The 20,841-nt window shown below is 47.3% G+C and overlaps 1 protein-coding gene across 1 annotated transcript in view; it reads right to left on the bottom strand.

Moving 5' to 3' along the window:
* PKD1 (polycystin 1, transient receptor potential channel interacting) overlaps window positions 1-20,841 on the bottom strand; it is a 72,183-nt gene that overhangs the window by 39,298 nt on the left and 12,044 nt on the right. The window contains exons 2-14 of the mRNA XM_026084717.1: window positions 19,358-19,429; window positions 18,358-18,429; window positions 16,466-16,635; window positions 13,668-14,336; window positions 12,733-12,916; window positions 8,701-8,915; window positions 7,421-7,533; window positions 7,210-7,336; window positions 5,344-5,618; window positions 4,119-4,868; window positions 2,600-2,731; window positions 749-924; window positions 164-297 (exon numbers count right to left, since the gene is read on the bottom strand). Coding sequence (XP_025940502.1) covers window positions 164-297; window positions 749-924; window positions 2,600-2,731; window positions 4,119-4,868; window positions 5,344-5,618; window positions 7,210-7,336; window positions 7,421-7,533; window positions 8,701-8,915; window positions 12,733-12,916; window positions 13,668-14,336; window positions 16,466-16,635; window positions 18,358-18,429; window positions 19,358-19,429 — 3,089 coding nt within the window. The remainder of the gene's footprint in view (window positions 1-163; window positions 298-748; window positions 925-2,599; window positions 2,732-4,118; window positions 4,869-5,343; window positions 5,619-7,209; window positions 7,337-7,420; window positions 7,534-8,700; window positions 8,916-12,732; window positions 12,917-13,667; window positions 14,337-16,465; window positions 16,636-18,357; window positions 18,430-19,357; window positions 19,430-20,841) is intronic.

Here is a 20,841-nt window from a genome sequence, read left to right as displayed (position 1 = left end):
TTCCCATCACTCTGCTGGCAGTTTGCTCAGGAACAAGACAACGACTTTCAAGCCATTCTTTCATTTGAAGGTGCCCGGACACCTTTGAAGTCCTTGGTCTTGTAACCCCATGCAACAAAAGTATCTGAGCCCCTTCTTCTCCAGAGAGCTGGTCTGAACATACCTGGGTCTTGATAGGTGTGTGATACATTGTGCTCTACTACAACCTCATGGACACTGGGATCAGGCACAAGGAAAGACTTGTTGTAAGGAGGTTTGAACTGGTGTGTCTCCTGGACACCATCTCCAAAATCCCACCTGGAGAAACACACAAACCATGTTATGCTGTACAATGGCAGAACAAAGGAAATCCAGGGGAATCCTTTCCTGGTTTCAGGGTTGTCCTTCAGGCTCAGGGCTCGGGTTATCAGGAACACCCTGGGGAATCATAATGCCAAGTATCAAAGCAACAGCTGTGCTAACTCTGCAGAACTGTGACTGAGATAGGAGTACATCACTGGTAAGAAACAGAGGAACTCAATATTAAACCAGTGTTGCAATCCTATAAAAGAGAATTATTTCAGGCCTTAAGTATAGGTCCCAGCCAGTGAGGCTAAACCACACTTCCAGGAATTTCAACTGAACAAGACAGTATCTGAAGAACTGGCCATTTGAAATCAGTTGGCCCCAAAGAGAGAAATAATGCAGGCAAGACTGGTAAGCCATGCACAGCAAGACCCTAAGTTTGGGCAACTTGCAAAGGACTCACAGGAACATAGCATCCACAGCTGAATCAATCTGAACTCGTGCTGTAAGCTCCACAGTGCTGTTCTGAGGGAGGACCGGCAGGATACCCAATACAGTCAGGTTCTTCATCTTATTCATCATCTCCACCGTGACATTGTAATTGACCGTAAAGTTACTGACGTGGTTGGAGGCGGTGAGCTGGGAAGGACAGTGGGACAAAGAATGCATTTGGGATCACCTTGCCGTGCTGCCCTCTCCTGAGAGTGGGGCTTCACTGTACTGAAGAGGTCCCCCCATGGAGGTGAGCAGGTTAGGTCAGAGAAGAGTAGCCTGTGGGACAGGAAGGCAGAAGCAATAGCCTGAATGGCACTGGAAAGCAGCATAGACTGGAAGCTCACCTACCTGGAGAAGCCACCTCTTGTTGGAACCATCACAGCTCCACTGCTAAGTTAGTTCAAGACATGATTAGTTCTACCCAGCAAGAGGACAGGGAGAACTTCTCGTTCTGACACTGCTCTGGCCCTGAACTTGCTGATCATTCTTTTGCCCCTTCTGTGTGTGCCCTGCACACTGTCTCCAGCTGCTGTGCACAGGCACTCGCTGACATTGAGGGAGCAACAGCCACCTGGATTCCTTGGGACAGTGGCAGGTGCATGGCTCCAGGCACAGAGAGTGGGGATGGGAGGGACTTCACAAAACCAAGAGTGCCAAGTGCAGCTCCAGCAGCCTGGGTGTAGCAGGCACAGAGACGGAGAGCAAAGGTGGGAAGAGGAGGGAAAGCAAGTATGGACAGACAAGAGACTGAAGGGACCTGACAGAAGTAGAGTGGGATACTCAAGATTATCTAGGCATGTAACACTGATGCGGCCCCTAATGACAAGGCATCTTACGACCTCCTCTCCTGCAGGAGAGTTCAGCGGCTGACAGAAGGGATTCTTCACACCCAGTGGAGTAGAGTCCTCTCACCCCAGAAGACAGAAGTAAGAGAGGTTTGTGCCTAGGCTTCTGTGAATCTGTTACACTGAAACGAGGGAACCCCAGGCTCACGCAACCTTGTCGGTTCCGTAAGTAGAAGCAATCCAGACTCATTGGCATAGTGCTGCACCCAGCAAATTAGTGCTACTCTGCCTTCAGAGTCCTTCTCTTCAGGAAGCCAGTAGTTACCCTGCAAACATAATCAAGCAGCTTGGAGCCAGAGTAGGACTCTGTGCACCACAGTACAGGGTATGATACAGAAGGATGTTCTGGCTAGAGATAAGTTGCTATTCCCCAACAGATACCTCCCTCTGCCCAGGGTCTCTGCTCTATCGTTCTTTTGGGGTCATGACAAAACCCAATGTTCCTGTCTGCACCAGCAGAAAGAGAACAAGACAGAGACCAGAATAGCTTGTAGCAGAAGCTCTGCCCAGCCCATACTGCCTCTGCCTGGTTCTGAACCCACATCTCCCACATAGCAAAGTGGCACTCGGGCACCCTGCAGTGGGGCTCACTGCCTCTGTCCTGCTGGAGAGCAATGAGGGGAGAGACTCTGTGGACAGAATGGAGAATATGGAGAAAAGAGAAGAAAGCAAAGACGAGGAAGAGAGTCAAGCCAGCAGTATAGAAGGCCACAAGAAGAAACTCTTGCTATTTGTGTTTGCAAGAGCAGCCCAGTGAGAAATAGCAGACAAGAGCTCCTTAGTAGCTACACTGAAAACCTCAAGTCAACTGCAGCACCCAGCATAAACCTGCACTATTGACAGCTCCTGAGTAGGGCAGGACAGCTGCAAGAAACCTCTGCCTTCTCCTCTACCTTCTGCTCTTCCTGCTCAGTTTGTGGGATGAAATGGAAACCCAGAATTGAAATGGTGTTATGGGAAAGGCCTTGGCTTACCGAAAGCTTGTATACAGCTGGGCTTTGGTAGATAACGTTGAAGACAACATTGTAAAAAGTGAAAGATGGCTTATCATCTACCGTCCATCGGAAAGTCACATCTGACCCGGCTTCCATCATGGGGACATAGCTCTGAAAGGCATGAGGACACTTTATACTAGCACGGGAGAAAAGCATGCACACTGCTTCTCAGAAGATCTCCAGCTGAATCAGAGAGGAAACAGAGCCAGACTGAGTAGTATTCTGTGGCTGAGCCTATGCAGGGAAAAAAACTTCCCACCTCCTTTACTATGTAGGGAAAAACTTCCTTTACTGCCTCACTATGCTGCAGTGTAAGGTTTTATAAAAGCATATGTAAAGTATATAAAACTTCCTGTTCTGATGATAATTCTGCTGCATTTTGCCGTTCATTCTCTCCACAGCACTATTCTACTCCGAAATGTGACAGTCTTCGTCTGCAGGTTGCTCCAGAAAGTCTATTATTTCCGTATTTCCACGTCACTTTGAAAGGAGTAGCATCAGGCACCTGTAAGGCAGAGCTCTCAGAGCATGACTCCGAGGTGCATGATCCTCTCTGGCTTTGTCTTCTGACAGAGAAATGCAGACCCAGACTCCATAAATCAACAACAGAGCTGGGAGCAGAACCCACACCACCTACCTCCACACCCACTGTTCTGCTCTTGTGATGAGGTCTTTTTCTCACAGGCTAAAAAAACTTCTGATATCCTTGGAGAAACAACTCAGCTTTAGCTACACTAAGCCAAGTCTCTGATCCTAGTCCCTTGATGATGCTTGACCCAAAGGCTAAAATGGTTAATCTGCACTGAACAGGGCAGGCCCCTCCTCACTCCTACAGTGTTTCCTGCATAGATTGCGGCAGCCAGGGAGCCTGAGACTAACAGGCATTGCAGGCACAGGGTTCTGCCATAAGCAGTGAAAGACTGAACAGAGCATTTGACAGATACGATGAGTAGGTATCAAACAGGTTCCTAGGGCTTGCCTGTAGCTCTGGGGATAGGGTTTTGAGAAAAAAAGACCACAGACACCAGAATAAAAGTCCAAGAATTTGATGGATGGATGAAACATGTTTATAGTTTCAGCCAGCTGGTAGAAGGTTTCAGTCGAGCAAATCAAAATGCCAAGGGAGTAACTACCTTGACAAGTCAAAGGTAGGTGAACACTGGCCTTTGATAATGCATCTGGTTTTCTGAGCAACCCCCTGGGCAAATGGAAAGCCAGTATTCCCCTAGCAGGAAGCATTGCCTTCCCTCTGAAGGGATTAAAATGAGCATACAGCTGAGCTGCCCTCCTTCTTGAAAGYATCAATGTTTTCTGGCACATGCATGTATCTGCAGTGGTGCTGACTGCGGGGGCATGTGAGCCAGCACTTAGCAGCAAGCAGTGCTCCACCYTGACCAGTGCGGAACACAGCCCTGATCCTCCTTATCAGTCAAACCCACACCCAGCCTTAAAGGCTGAAAATGCTACCAATGAATTAAAAGCAGCAGTAATGACTCACCACTCGTGTGTTTAGCAGGACTCTGCTCTCGGGGTCAGGGGTGGCTCTTAGTCCACGGATGGGCTCCTCCACTTTCACTGTGACAGTGATGTTCTGGGAGCTCACAGCATTCTCTGCAACAAGCACATGGGTGCTCAGGCCCTCCCTGAGGCCACTCAGGCTGACCACAGCAAACCAGGTGTCGTTGGTCTCTCTAGCACAGTCTGCCGTCAGTGGTGCAACAGCTGCTGGGCAGGCCCCTTCGAAGGGGAAGGAATGATTGTCTCCCAGCCAGCTGGCTGTCGCATTCACCCCCGAGGACAGTTTGACTACCAGGGTAGTGTGGTTGGATGGTACATAGACCTTGCCGCCTTGAGGAGGGGGGTGGATGACACGCAGGCCTGACACCCAGGAAGTGACCCAGAAACTGCAGGACAGATTGGCACTGAAGACCCCGTTGTCCACGCTGGCTCTGACTGTGTAGCGTCCTGGATGCTCCAGTCCCGCATTGTGGGGGCTGATCATTGGAACCAGCTGTTCCTCGGCATAACGAACCCTGAGAGAGCAAATGGTGTTGTTTGTCCAGGTGGCACTGGTGAAGCTGGCAGACAGGCCACGTGCCCAATCTGAAGAGTTTGTGCTTAAGAAGTTGAGTCTGTAAGGGGAGCTGGTACTTGGCTGGCACTGGAGGAGTAAGCCCCTGCCTGCATTGTGCTGAATACTGAAGACATCCTTGGCCCTGACAAAGATATTTTCTTCTCTGAACGTGATCTGCAAAGAGAGGAGACATTTATGCATAAGAGAAGATACACCAAGTTCTGAGCACTCAGCACCCAACTGTTGCTTGGGCAAGACAGCTGGATTTACTATATTCTCCTTAGCCATTTTGAATCAAATGTGCTAACATGCAAGTCAGCTTTATGCTACTTCTCCACTCCTTAAATGCAAGGAGAATAGCCCAGGGAATTTGCACAAAACTTGAAACAGAACCTTTTGGCGAACCGTACTATTGCAACAAATTACTGGGGGGCAGTCCCCAGCTTAGAGAGGGGAAGAGATGAATTGGTGGCCTGAGCTCTGTGCCAGGCCTGCCATGTATTCTCTGTGTGACACTGGGCAAATCATTTCATTTGAATGGACTTCAGTTTCTCCATGTGCAAATTGGGAACAATTCTTATTGTACCCAAAGCACTCAGAGAAAACTGCTCCACCTATTCACTGGTTACTGCAGCTAATAAACACTGACCAGATATGGGGAAGAAGGGCCAGCTGGTATTGTAAAGAGAAATTCCTTGACGAGTTCATAACTAAGTTGGCTTTCATTGTGCTGAAGGAAAACAGGGATGGGACTGCTGGCAAGAGAACTGTTGGTGCACTCTGTTGTGTTGCAGCAGTTGTTCAGTGACAAGCACAAATTAGTCAAATGACACCACTGGAAACCAGTAGGACATTCAAGTAGAGTCCAGTTCCCATCATCCTGAGAAGTGTGGAATGGGTATGTATCATTCCCCTTCTGGTAGTCTGGAAGAAATGAAAGAGAAAGCAAAGCTCACCATTCTGACAAACAACACTTCTAGTGCACTTCCCCTTCACTCCAAATTCACTTTTTTTTTTTTTTTTAAACTTTGACTGAAGATAGCTCCACTCTTAGCAAAAGCTGTAACTGCATCCTGGCACTATTTAAGACAAAGGTGTCTGTTCTAATGGAAAATTTCACAAAGGTGTGAAGATTATTAAAAAAACAAGTTAGTCACTTCTCCATGAGAATGAGCCAATTTGCAATCTAAAAGAGATCTATGTTCAAGTGAAAGCTGGCCCAAGCAAAAGCAGAGCTGGCTTTGACACTGAAAACACATTAAGTTACTTTTCTTAGGTTAATGTCAAAATATCAGTTTTTCAGTGTCAAAAGTATCCTTTTGTAACCAGCCAACCGTATGGCCATAGCAAACATTATTGCTGCAAAATTAATTGTTGCCAAAACTGTGACTATTGAGCTGTTGTACAAGGAATCAAAGGCTTATTAGATTATCTCATCCATCAGGAAGAAAGGGGCTCAGGAAAATGTTCTTCCTTGTTAACCTATGGGGCCAGATGGACCAGAATGCATTCCAATTTGATGTGTCCAGTCTTCTCCAGTAAAATGAAAAGTATAGCTTAGAAGATGTATTCACTCTACACGTTCCTTACGCTCCAGCTGGACTTCATGCATTAAGACAGYTAACAAAGCTGTGAGAAACCATTTGGGATCCTTGTGGGGAAGAAATATCATCCCTAAATGTCAGCTGCTGGTCAGCTCAAACTAAATGGAAACAGAAGCCTGTACATTTCTATAACTACCACTCCGTGATGCCCAGTTCACAGATTCTGCTTTAACTCAGAACTGAGGGTCAAAATTGCCTGGAACTGTCCTTACATGAAGGTTCATGAGTGCAAGAGAGATCTCTTGTCTAAACAGAGATGATCACAGGGAAAACTGGAAATTCCTCAGGGTGTCTAAGGAAACAAAAATGCTTGTTTTGGGACTTCTGTCGCGGAAGTGATGGGAGATGAGACATTCTCAGCAGTGCAGTCAGCTGGGCAGTCAAAGAGGGTTTGTACCATCCCTGTTACAGCTGCAGGTCCAGAATCTGCAGTCCCCATGTCAATCTTTCACTGTTCTCCTTTCCATAGCTGATGAAGAACTATTACTGAGTTGCACAGATGTCCTCTATTCATTGTTCCTCTGCAACCGCCTCTCCACCTAGAAATGTCTTTCAATTTCACAGTTGTTCTGGTTGGCTCCAACAGGACCATTTTTACTCTGGCTTTGATCAATGCAGTTGTGCTCTGCTCCTTTCTAAACAGACTGGTTGATGTAAAGTTCATCCACTCAGCTTTTCCCTCTATACACTTCTCCAGGACACCCATTTCTCCAAGGCAACCTCAGGCTATTTAACTATACAACCACAGACTTTGTATTTGAGACTCCTCAAAAATAGAACCAAATCTCTGAGCCTTTAAGGTCAGTTTAGACCTTCTGCTTTAAACAGAGAGGTCACACGCACTCAGTTTGACATGGCCCTGGTGACATCAGCAGTAAAACTACTGAAAGTGTTGAGAGGAGATGTCTCACCTTCTCTGTGTGTCGGTCTATGCACCTGGAACTTCACTTGAATGGGCTGATGCAGTTCCTGTGTCACAAACTCCAGGGCAGTCAAAACCCCTTCGTGCCTGAATGCCAGCTCAGGGAACACCATCACCTGCAAAACGAAACCCAAGGCTCTCACATACCTGGGTCTCTCTGGGCTCCGTCTGCAGCAGTAGGATGCACAAACCTTTCTTACCTCCATAGCTTGCAATGGAGCTGACAGTACATCTTCTGTCACATTTTTCACAGCCTCGTGTGTGTCAAACACAGGGTCTCCCACATAAAAGTTTTCAGCATTTAAGAGAATTCCTGTTTATAAGGGACATAAYTGAACAAAGCCTGTGAGACTCAGCAAGGCCTGCAGCTGTTCCCCCACCCTGCTCATGCTTGCTTGCACAGCAGAGCATTAATGGGGCTTGGCCCACTCAAAAATCTGTAACTACAGCTTTACTGGAGAAGCAGCTGCTGTAACACTGTAGCTACTTTCTTCTTCTTACAGATGTTTTGATTTCTTTCCCATCCTGCATAATTAATGCTTGCAGAATTAGTGCAATTCTCAGTGCAGTAAACAGTGCAATTCTCATCAATTTTGACTTCTAGAAACTCTGAAAATATTTCTTCCTTCCAACACCCCAAGATTTGCTTTGAATTTTTGAGCATGAGATGCACTCCCATCTTCCCTGTTCCCCCTGGACTCCACAGGAAATGTGGCCAGAGACGCCTGATTTTCATCAGCACTGAATAGCTCTGGCTTGTTCACATCCAGGTCAGGTTCTGGGGACTGAACACAACCAGTTGATGCTGTCCCTCCTTCCAGAGCCGGTAGGCCCTTTTCTCAGCTCTGTCCTTTCCATCTTATCCAAATCATCTCCAATATTTGCTGCCCTTCTCATTTCTCTTTCTTACTCCTTACCCTCCCCCTGCTGCTTTCTAGTCCTGTTTAGAAGACAGGAATGTATTTTCCTGGTCAATCTCCTCTCCCAGCACCTTTGTCTGGAGGGAGAGGGCTACCCAAGATGCAGGAACTGGCTCTTCTCCTCTTTACAAAGCTCTATCCAGAGCTTCCCTCTTCTCTCTACTTCTATTGATGGCAAAGATTGGAGTGGCCTGAGTTCTCCCTTTGGGCTGAGGCCAAGGGAAAAGATAGGGGAGACAGAAAACACGGAAGAGGGGAACAAACTGTTCTCCTTCTCCTCTGGGGACAAAAAAGAGCTTAGACTACAGAAAGGGAGATTTGGGGGCCTTCTTGAGGGGGACCCTGAGGCTGCCTAGGAAAGTGGAATCACCAACAGTGCAGGTTTCTCAAAGTAGGTCAGTCAAGCATCTGTTAGTAATATCATGGGTGTCTCCAGCCCCACTTGGTCTGGGGCAATGATCTGGATGACATTCTCCATGCAGTCCTATTTCTTCTTGGCATATGCCACTAAATACCCACCTACCCATGCCAGCTGACAGCAGGAGAGAAGCGTGGCCCACCTTTTGGCTTGTACTCGCACACATAGCTGTGCTTGGCCATGCACAGGTCTGTGTTACACTGGCCTGTTGGGCCCATCCGGACGCAGTGGTCAGCATTTGATGGATGGGGTTCTCCTGGCAGCCAATTCTGACAGCTCTCCAGATTAAATCCTTCACCACTCTGTTGTGCTCCAGTGCTTGCAAAATCATTGAATCCAATCCAGACATCGAGGCTCCTTCAAAAAAAAGGGGGGAGGGAGAGTATGTCAGGAAATCATGAGAATTAGAAAGGTCTGGGACAGATGCCATCTATAGTTCTCAATGAAAATAATAACCTTAACAACAACAGCTCCATCTGGGTGCTGCTGGCTGCATTTAAATTTTTAATTACTAAAGGATTTCAATATTCATTCTACCACTGGGACCTGTCTCTTTAATAACAGTCTCCTTCCCGGCACACCATGCTGCTGTCTACCAGCCATTCAAACCATTGTCCTAAGGGTTACAGAAAGCCATCTGCCCTCTGATACACTGTGGGGACAGCTGAGCCAAAAGGATCTGGACAGAGCAGCTGATGTTAATAGTACAGTGTAACGGAGCTGGGAGGGAAAAAAAGCTCACAGGGATCACTGTGTGCAGCTGATTTGGACTCTCAGTGACTGCTGGCCTACAACTTGAATCGCCCTGTTCCCAAAATGCAGGTCTCTCACTCAAGTTACAGGAGAACCCAGTTAAAGGCACTGCCAGCACCACAGAGCTCATGACATGCTGTCAACCACTGATTCATACCAGCCACAATGGAACCACAGCTGGTACAGTACAAAGATATCAGAGAGGCTCATGAAATACAAGCAGGAGATGACACTGGCTGGAGAGGAGATCCATGGAGTTTCATTTTRTTTTTAAAATTTCCCAGGACACTCTCAAATTGCAGGTCTTCTGCTTCCCCAAGTTGGAGTCACTTCCTTCAAACAAGGCTATGTTTACTAACATCATCAAGCAGCCCTGTCTCCCTTCCCAATGGGCCTGGAGGCCYGACAACAACTCACAGGTGCTGAAAAGGCTGAGACCAGTTCTCTCGTGGCTGAGTACACCTGGGTCAAGGTGTTAACTCATATAATATAGGGAAATGGGATGATCTGCATACTAAGAAGTATCAGCAGGTTGCCTTGAACCTTAGACCCCACTTAGGARAGTTGTGTGCTAAAATGGCCTGATTGCAGTAGAGTTTAAATGACCCTCACACATACGTTTAAGCCCATATGGAGTCAAGACTGAAGAGGCATAATATAGTCATACAAAACTGTCTGAAAAAGTTGTGTCTTTTAGAAAACTCGTGCTTCATCTCTGGAGACCTGGAAATTTGCCACTAGTCACTTCCCTAATACAAATGGGACTAGCACCTGGGCAGCGTTAAATCTCAGACTGTCAGTCATGGGATCTCCTGTCCAAATTGGCAGATCTTTGAGGCAGCTGCTGGAAGATAATAAGCGTTCTTCAGTCACGACTGAAATGCAGTGAATTCTAGGGTACAAGACACCAGCAGCAGAGGCTAAAGCACTGCAGGGAGAAGAACCCCACATACAAGAGAATCTGCCAGGATCATTTTAGGAAAATGAAATATCCCTTCCACATTTGGAAACTGGCTGAATCTCAGTAGAGATTCTGGTGGAAAGTGTTGAGTGGTCTTTTATAGCCACAAACAGCCTGGACAACTGCTTTTAATTGCACCCAACAGAAAGTGAGGCATTTGTTCCATATTAATTTCTAGAGGGAACAGCCTTAACATGCACCCTTCAAAACCCCCAGCTTCTTCTCCACAGTCTCTCCTTCAGGTTGCAATCGATTCTGCTATGACCTTGCCCCTCGGCTCTGATACAATCGCAGGATGGTACAATTGCTCTGCAAAAAGCAGACGGATATAATTGGTGTCTCTCCACCACTAGGCTCCTGCCAGATGAAATGATTAATGAGGTCATGCTGAAAAACGACGATGAAAATAACTATTCTGTGAATCAGTAGTTTTCATTGCAAATAAGATTAAAGAATAAATAACCGCTGTGCTCTGCTCCTGAAACACTGGCAGGGATTAGGGAGAATGGGCTAGGAAACCGCCTGTTTGCTGCCATCAGTAAAATCTGATAGTTTTTCCTTTTCTAATTCCAGCTATGATCTAATTGCAAGTCATCAAAAAAGAAGAAAAAAGAAAAAGGCTGACTGGATTGCTCCAGGCCCCTGCCTCACTGCTTGATCCATTACCTTGCAAAGAGGAACAAGAGGGCCCTAGTCACCCTCCTTTGAAGCAAAATGTGGGTGTTCCTCTGCCTCTGAGGAATGAATGAGCTGCCTTGCTTGGGGCAGCAGGAGAACAAAGTCTGAGGAGGCTGAAGGGGAGAGGGGCTCTGGCGGCTCAGAGGGGAAAAATGGGTCCCCTGGAAGGAGGGTGGGTTGGAGCACACTGCTTCTGGAGGAGGGAAGGGAACCGTTTCAGCACGTACTGCTCCTGGGGAGGTGATCAAATGATAGGACCAAAGGAGAGAAGAAAGAGGTCCTCGCTACTGCATGCTCTAATGGAAAACAGATTTCTGCTTCTGTCATTTTCCCACAAGAAACTATGGAAGCTGCTTGTTCCAAAAACCCRTGGCTTGGTTGATTTGTCTTTTATCGCTAGGGAAATCACATCCTGGAACCATCTCATTCATGTTTATCTGAATGGATTAATAAAATAAATACATGAAATAAAGGGGGGCCAGGGAGGAGAACAATGTGGAGCAGCAGCTGGGAAGCAGCTTGGGCAGCTCATTCTCTTCTGAGGTCTCATGATTTCCTTGCACTGCAGTCCATCAAAAGCCCTGCACGCAATGCCTGATAAATCAGTGCACCAAATGACCAGTTCCTAACCCGCTGGAAGGGACAGAATCCTCTTCCCCAGAGCAGGGACCACGTTTGTTATCTCAGGATAAATCCCAGTGTGAAGGGAACAGGGCAAGAATACAAGTCTGGGGAGAAGGGCTGTCAGGCCTAGAGCAGGCATGTTCAAAGCCTACATCACATGCAGCTGTCCTCCTCTCATGTGCTTTCTGGGCCATGTTTATTAAGAGGACATCTCCAACATCTGCATCTGGGAGTGTTGACAAGAGCTGTTAGGCCTCTGAAAGCTCTCCTGGTCTTCCTCTGGAGATGGCTGGTTACAGAAAGGGCATTTAGAAGGGTGGATATAATCAAAAGCTGACACTTTCAGTGCTGCCTGTTTATAAAGCCCAAGTCCTGAGGTGGAACAGATGTTGCTGGAGCCTGGCACTCAGGGAGGAGTGCTGCTCCTTCTCAGGATGGAAAAAAAGAGGGGAAGGGGTCTGCACTTCAGGCTGCAGCCATGTGTCTGGGAGGATGTGGGATTCCCAGCTGAGAGGCAGGATTACAGCATGGGCTGGTGCCTTGCGACAGCGGCTGCTTGATGTCATAGCAACACAAACCGCTCTACTCACTACACGATCCAGCTGAGATTCTGCTCATTGAGGTAGTTGGTTGTAAGGTCATCTTCAGGCTCTGCCATGGAAGCCAAACAGCCTCCAGACACCAACACCTGACCCCATCCACTGTCCAACCAGGGTCTGCAAATTTTGCTGAACGCCTGGGTGCAAAGTCGGCTCAGCCAAGAGCTGCTTGCYCCTGGCTGCAGCTCTCTGCAGCGTTTCAGATGCACCCACAGACACAAACACAGGGCACAAGATGCCCACCAGCAGCAAACCCACAATTCCCAGTTCCAACCTCTAGTCTTTCTGCCCCTTTCCACTTCTTCCCTCCATAAACAAAGGAGACAAGCTCAGCTCTGCTCATTCCTCCTCTTCACTCAGCAGCCTTTCCCCTGCATCTCCCTGTACTGTACTGCACTCTGCCTGGATCCACGTGTCTCTCCAACCTGACCAACAACAGTGGGCTGCAGGCTGCCGGTCTCTGCAACGCACAGGCACTCCCCTGGACACCTCTGCAGATGTAACCAAAGGAACACAAGACCATTCCCCAGGAATCTTAGCCTTTACCCCAATCACTTACCTGATCACATGAGCAACCAAAAAACTCTGGATCTCAGGGCTGCTCACAAAAGCCAGSTCTCCATTGCCATGCTCCTGGCAGTGCTGCTGGGCCTCCAGCCACTCGGCCTTCTCCACCACTAGCTGATAGCAGTGGTTATTGCCCRGGAAAACCAAGCCATCCAGGGGACACATGGGGTGAACTGCTGCATGAGAAAGAAAATCACAGACATGATGTCCTTTCTATGGGCCCACACATCCCAACCCAATCACAAGGCCCCCAAAGAAGCTGTAAGATACCAGCTAAGCCTGTATGCTCATCATTGCCCTGGGATGGCTCCCATCGAAGTCGAGGCTCATCCTGCTGCTGCCTGATCAGCAATTCATCCCTTAGCTTGTGATACAGGGTTGAACGCGTGGTGCTGGCCGTCCTTACCTCATACACATGCCACACTGTTTGGAATCTCTTACCTGATCGCATGGGACCCTTTCAGGGTGCATAAAAAGAGACTAACCCAGAGGGAGGGAGAGGTATGAGGAATGACACAGAGACATAAGGCACTGAGCTATTAAAATGCTGATGGCCCCCATGCACACAGAGGAACGTGTATGTAGGGCAGATCCAATTCACACTGGCACCAGGGAGCAAAACCATACCATGAAACTGACCCAAGGAATGAAGGGAACGGGGGTGCAAGGTGCCTGGAATGTCCTGCTCGTTCTGAAGCCAGTAAATTCAATTCACTGTTGAACTGCACTCTGTACGCTCATGGTCCTGGCACAGTACAAAACAAAACACCGCCTGATCAGCCAGGCTAAAGCGCAGGGGTGTACGGAGTGCACAGAGGAATCTTCCCTTCCCCCTCATTAGGAAGGAAGGGGTTTGGAAGGCCCAGCACTCAGGGCCATCCCCTCCCTCACCCAGCACCTGTTGGCCTCCCAGCTAACCCTGCTTACCTCTGCCTAGCTCTCCGGACTCTGCAGTGATACTGTACAACACTGCGAGGCCAGTGCCACCTCTGTTGCGGATCTGTATGTCCAGACTCTCATTTGTCTTGATCAAGGAAGGACACTGCAGCTCTATCTCTTGGGGCGAAGCCACCACCTCAATTTCTGCCTGCACATAGGAGACCTTGGTGCCCACAAAGAGGGTGGCAGTGACATTGTACCGTCCAGGTAAGACATAGGTGTGGACAGCTGCATTCCCAGTGGTGTTGAGAACCTCTGACTGGTCCCCGAATTCCCACTGTAAAGTGCTGACAGCAACGGGAATACTGATATTGAAGAGCACAGCCTGGTGAAGGCTATAACGGGGCTGGAGTCCTGTGAAAGACACAGGCAGCTGTGCCTGGAAGGGAGAGCGGACAAGTGAGGGTCCACCACAGGCCTGCCCGGACAAGTGCTCAGTGCAAAATGGCAAACAACCGGAGGAAGAGTTTGTTTCATGGGCAGTACCRCACAAACACTGCCCCTGGGTGCTGAAGCCTCCATATTCCTGGTCTTCGGCATAGCAGAGGGCACTGCAGGTCTCCTCAGTGAGGTTCCCAGGGAAAACAGACGTGAAGAGGATGATGAATTCAGCCCCTCCCGTGTGGTTGCTCGTCAGACATGCTATATATTGAGCTCCTGGGGGAGAGAACAGAAGATCTCTTGCAAAACRACACTGCGAAGCCATGACTTGGTGAAACCCTTCAAGAGACACCACCCCACCTCTGTGAATGAACTTCTCCTGGACAGTTTCTACTCCAAGCATTTCCTTTTTTAGTCTTGCCTGATAAGTCTTTGATCCGTCATCAAAGTTTTTCAATCTCTTTAGGCTAGCRATGACAGAAATCACAAGCCAGTCACACAGATTTATGGAGGAGCAACACTCAGCAAATAAAAGGGGCCTTTGGAGAGCCTGCCAGTCCCACAGGATATGGAGCCACTGAGGGTCTGACCCTTCCAAAGGAGCCCAGAGGACTAGTGACTAAGCAAGACTAGGAGAATAGGTTGTCTCCTTGCTGCACCATGGCTTGGCACTGTATGGCGCCTGGGGTTTCCAGCAACAAGCCCATGACCAAATATAGTTGGACAGAGTGTTACGCTGGGGGCAACACATGGGCGAAATGCCTGCTGGACTCTCCACCAGGCAGGAGACGGGCAGAGAGTGCAGCTACCTTCCTCCTCGGAGAGAGCCAAGAGCTTGCCAATTACTTGCAGATAAAATCTGGTGCTAGAAAAGAAGGTGATGCCACAGAGTCTGCACACACAGGCCCACTTGCGTATGTGGCAAAAGGAAGCATGTGTAGGCATTCATAGGAAGGATGCACAGAAACAAAGCATGTCTGACTACAGGCAGCACGGACACACATGTGCATGGACACACAGGCATGTACAGCGATGGTAGCCACAACAATCTCATTCCCAGAGCAACCGCTCACTCCCTTGAGTTTGCTTCCCCCTCACCGGCTTGCAAGGGGCGGGACATTCCTCTGCCACAAGCACACACGCGCTGCCTCTGCCCTGCGCACAGCCGCAGCCCAGCTGGGACTGCCTCGCCTCCTGTCCAACTCTGCCCACGCAACYGAGCCATGTTTGCTTGTCTGTTTCTGTTCGTTGCTACAACATTTCCCCCTAAACATCTCAACAGCTCTGGCCTTGCGTGATCTTCCCATATCAAATCCATCCAACTGTCCAGCTTTCTCCACGGCCTTCCTGCAAACACTGACCCACTTTTCTTAAGAAAAGTCCCCTGTGAGGAGGGCTGTGGCCTGGGAACTACCTTGCTTTTAACACCAGCCTGGTCACGCTCCTCAGCCCACCGCTGGTCACTGACAGCTGTCAGTAGCTGGCACCCTGTCCCCAGCCCATTCCCATTAGACTGAATTACTCCAGAAGACAGCCTTGCATTACTGTGTCCCCACCAACCACCGTGCTTAAAGAGGGGAGCAACTCATTATCAAGGGGAATAACAGTGCCAGTGACTCCTGCGCCAGTGAACAGCACACTACAGGGGGGCTGCAAGGCTGTAGTAACTTTGCTGGGGACAGCAGAGCAGCCACCACCCGGGTTTCAGCTCTGGGAAAGAACTGCACTTCACTAGGTGGCTCCCTTGAYTGCCATTAACTCCTACGCCTTCACCCCTCCTCACCGTGCCTTCCTGCCACGCAATAAAGGAGASGACTGCTGCCTTTGAGGGGAGCACTCTCTCTCTCCCTCTCACTCAGAGAGACAGCCGAGCATCCAGTGGGGTTAGTTTTCTTCKGCTTCCACTCCCCTCCCGCCAAGTAAACACTGCCCCATGTTTATGCTAGCAAGGCAGTCAGAGAAATGCACCACAAGCAGAAGGTCTTTAGATCGGGGCAGTGTTCATTCAACACTCCTGACATGGAGCGCTGTCACCTGCAAAGATTCAAATTAGCATGTGCTCAGGTCCCATCAACTCCAATGAGACTTCAAGAACCTGCTTAAGGTCAGACAAGTTCTGAAATGCTTGAGAAGGAAAGCTTAAGGCTAGAGGTCAGGAGTGAGAATCATCTGATGCCTGCTTGAAGATCAGTGTGTAATGAGTTTGCTGATCTCAGCCCTGGTGTGACTGACTCTATCCTCAAGGCATCAGAGCATAGTCATACATTACCATTACTTGTTTAATTAGATTAGAACTAGTGACTTAAGGGATAAAGAGGTCTAGACAGGCTCGTCAGCTCCCCTTGGGCTCACTGTTTCCACTGGTTTAGTCATCTCACCCACCAGAGCCCTCTGCAGTTCCTTACCACAAGTAGCACTGATGAATGAAACATTGAAGAGAGAAAGGTTTGCCACTTCAGGAGGGTGGGCACATCTTGTATCTGATGCCTGAATAACTTCAACTTTTCTGTCTTCCACCCAACGGGGCAACCAGGAAAGTTTGCAGTCACAAAAAAATGGATTCAAACTTAAGTTTCTGTAACAGGGAGATCAGAGAAGAGTTACGCATTAACTTGACAACAGGAAGCATGTGCTAAGTGTTAATTACACCAATGTGCAGATCCCTCACTGTTCCCATCTGCACCACTCCAGTGAAATGCTTCGGAGAGAACTGCTAGGGGAGTTAATGAATAGGGAATCAAGCAATAATTAACACGATTTTTCTAGAGGCTAGAATTAGGCAAGTACTCCAAGTACTTTTTTCCCTCTACAAATAATTGTTGCAATTAGAAGCAAATTACAGACATAATCTTATATTTAAAATAGTCTGCCATCTAACAGCCATTGGATGTAATGGCAGCCTCTACAGCTAAGGGAGACTATTTACAGCTCCATTAAAAAATAGCTAAGAGGATAAAATTGATCTGTCAAAAAAGAAATGCAAAGTCAAAGATAATCTTTCCATGTGGCAGTTTATTGAAAAGATGGAAACTTTAATTGCAGCCAAGTTTGATCCAAATTGCAGCCTTTGGCATTCAGCTGTGAACAGGACAGAGATGGAAAGATGTTTGTTTAGCTGACGCCAGCCGGGCTGGGCTGCCGCAGGGGTTGAACCCAGGCCTTTTTATACTAAAAGCATCACCTTGCAGGCCAGCCTTAGCAGGGACAGATTCACTTGCACCTAACATGGATCCCTTCTATCTTTTCAATGCCCTTTATAAATGAAAATGCAGAGCAGAAAATGCCCTTTGTGCTTTGTCTTCAGGGAGAACGTGTGGCTGAGCTCTTTTCTTGCTCGTTTAAAGGGTTCATCCTTTGGCACATTCAGCTACAGAACTGTCACTCTGTACTGTGCTTTCATGTAGTTCTCCTGGAAAYGTGTGGCATTCCCTTGCCTCCCTTCACATATCATCAGCACAGATTTTAATTACTTCAGTTGAAAACCATTATAAGAACCTGAATCGCTTAGGGTGAACATCTTCAAGTGAAGGCAGCGCCTTCAAGTGATTCAGACACCTCAGTAAGGCTCTCTTGTGTTGTAGGTCAGTGCCCTTTTCACTAGATCTCCTGTCCCAAAGCGTGACCATACAAACAGGAATAGTAAGTGTGGCCTGGAGCATGGCCAAACAATAACCTCTGCAGAGTTGGTGTGGGAGAGAAGTGGGGAAGCCAAGAAGGTAGCAGCAGAGGTTGGAGATATTCAGGAGACAAAAGCAAAGTCTGGGAAGGGGTTAGGCTTGAAGGGCACCGACAGGACCCAGGAGGAGGACACAGCTTGAAGAAGAAGCTGGAGAGAGTCCAAAAGGCAGCTGCAGGGACTGCAGGAGGGCGAGGAAGCAGCAGTTGGAGAAGGTAACATCAGAGAGGCCTGGTAACGAAAAAGCAGGAGTCAGTGTATCCACTCATCCCTCTACAGCAGAGGACCAGCCAAGCACAGATTTAGCCTCCCCCTGCCAGTGTTGTGTTCTCTAAGGCTCACAGGCTTTGAAAACATGAGAGAGAAAGATGAGGCTTGTGCTGTCACAAACTCACCAAGGGAGCAGCTGGCAAGCAGACAGAGCCAGAAGAAGAGTTAATGGGGACTGAGGGCTTCCATTCCCACAACAGGAAAGTGCTTGCCTTGACATGTGATGTGGAGGAGGCTGGGTAAGTACCCCAGACCTCCTGAAGACAGTGGCTACATCCCACCCCACAGGAAAGGGAAGAGCTAATTCAAGGAAAGCTCTGAACAGAGAACTGGAAGACAGAGAGAACTTACATTTCACTTAAATTAAATAAATTATCAAATATTCCATCTTCTAATGTAGAAATCTTGTTGTGGCTTATATCTCTGTAAAAGAGGGAACATGAAAGGGAGAGTTTAGTAACTGTTCATCATGCTCATAACAACTTCCTGGTCAACATATAGGATCAACCTCTGTCCCAGGCTCTGCTTGGGGACTGGTTACTCTCTGGACACCTTGAGTCACAAAGGCCACTTGCACATGATAGAAAAATTTCCAGACAGGCACTGAGTCCTTCCATTATTCCTTCTCCTTCCAGATTTTGAGATGTAAAGAGGGTAGGCTGTCTGGGCTGTCAGCTACTCTGCTAGAACCACCAACTTGGGTTTTGGTGCTGGCTGTGCTAGTGCCTCTTTGGATCTGATAGTGCAGTTCTCAAAAGACAGCTGATCTTCTCTAGGAACCATCAACAAATAACAATGCAAAGTTACCTGACCAACAACTGAACTCGTGAGTTYGCTAATGGCCAAAGCTTTCCTCTCCTCCTGGCCCACACACAGTCTGGGTATCTTTATGAAATGGGACAACTCAGAGCGTGGGGAGGTATGGGAAACGCAAGCCTTTGCACCACTACAGCTGGGCTCCTCAAAGGACCCTCAGAACTCAGCACCCAGTTCCCTCTGAAGTTCACTGGCATTTTGACACCACAGCTTTATCATCCTTCTCCATGTCCTGACACACATCTTGTGACAAATCTGGTTCTTCGCTCTTTTGCCCCAGTCTCCCCTCCTRTCTAGCAGTACAGTCACGCAAACCCTGTCCAGGTCTCTGAATGCCAGTGAGTGAATGAGCCATTCACTGGACCGTGCAGTTAAATGCCTTGAGGAAGGAATCTACAGAAACATATGCCTGGGGCTCGACAAATCAGATCAGGCAAGAACAAGGCTAACTCATGAAACACAAGCACGTGTTTTAGGTACCAGCTCAAATGTGCATTGCTAGCTGGAGGACTAGAGGTCTGCAGTGTGTACTTACAGTTTTGCCAGAGAAGTCAGGCTTTTGAACATCTGAACATCTAAAATGCTGATCTCGTTACTGGAAAGATCCCTAGAGAAAGAAAACACAGCTTTCACTTATCATTCAACTTCATTTTGTCATTCCTCCATTGCTGAGGCTTAGAAGAGCCTCTCTCCAAACTCTATCCAGACTCCAGACAGAAAGTTCTTGGTGTATTAAAGTGGAATAGTTCTTCCAGCCAAAGAAAATACCTTTCCCAGCATTTGCTGCTCAGAGCTTTGCATAATGTGTAGATATAGGTTAGGACTATCATTATATGCATACCATTCTGTAGCATATTTAGAGTAATTACAGACATGACAAATGTATCATTAAATTTCAGGCATCCTTTAAAAAAATTATTCGAGTCTAATATATGTTCAAAGAAGTAATTAAGAGATAATTTAGACTAAAGTAGCAATTAACTTATAAAGAAAATTTTCTAAGGAACTTTCAAGTCCATTTCTAGTGCTGAAGAACTGATAATTAACTACAGAACTGAGGTATTCAACTTTTAATTTTTAAGTATCTTTTTGTCTCCCTTTGAAAAAGCTTAAAAGAAAAGAAGAAGTAACAAAGAATATTTTCTGTTTAAAATCAGGAGAGATTTTCCCTATAAAAGGAACACTGCTYAAAAAAATCTTTAATCGTTCCCTGTAACACTAACAGCCTTCAGCTCATCCAAAGCAAAATTATTTTTCTCTTCCAGTTCAGTTCTTTCTTTTTACCTCATGTTCTCTTTTTCGATTTTAAAATGTTATTCAGCTAAGTAGTAACAGTSTTGCTGATCAGTCTCCACTTGTTCCCAGTAAACTTCACTCTTTGGTTTCTGATGAATCTTCATTGGCCAAAACCTTCTTTTAGCAGCCCCAAAACACTTATTCCAAGTCCATGCAATGGTTATTATCCTTCAAGGATTTCTGGAAGASCTCCAGGGAAGTGGACAGGACTGGATTCACTACGCCGCTCCCTAAGATTGCAGACATGCTAGGTAAAGAGAGACATTCTCCCATACTTCATCCAGCTTCCTTTCGCACCTTTTTTCCTAAGCGCATCTCCTGTAATTTCTCCTTGCTCTCTCATCTTTTATTTTTACCCCCTAATCAATTAATTTTTGCTTTGATCTGACATTTAAACTTTAATTCAGCTGAATGTAAAGAATTATGCCAAACTGGCAGAAAAATTACTTATGATTCTGGGAAACTGTGCGGATAAGTAACAAGGATGGATGTTTCTTTGCGAGGTTGGAGTTTATTTTTCCTGATTTTGCTGTCCAGGAGTTCTTTGCCAAGCTAAGACTGGATTCAGAAGAGCTCACCATCAACACCAACAGAGAAGTCCAAGAATTGTGCAAAATAGAAGTTCAACATAAGCACACACAAAAAAAAAGGATGCTATCAAAAATATCTGACCAAGCCACTGTGTTCTTTTGTGCTCAGGATAGTTGGGACAATAGCTAAAGA

Source organism: Apteryx rowi, unplaced genomic scaffold, assembly GCF_003343035.1.
Source record: "Apteryx rowi isolate R43461 unplaced genomic scaffold, aptRow1 scaffold_119, whole genome shotgun sequence".
Lineage (NCBI taxonomy): Eukaryota > Metazoa > Chordata > Aves > Apterygiformes > Apterygidae > Apteryx > Apteryx rowi.
The sequence above is the reverse complement of the archived record's forward strand: the minus strand, read 5'-3'. Positions and strand labels throughout refer to the sequence as shown.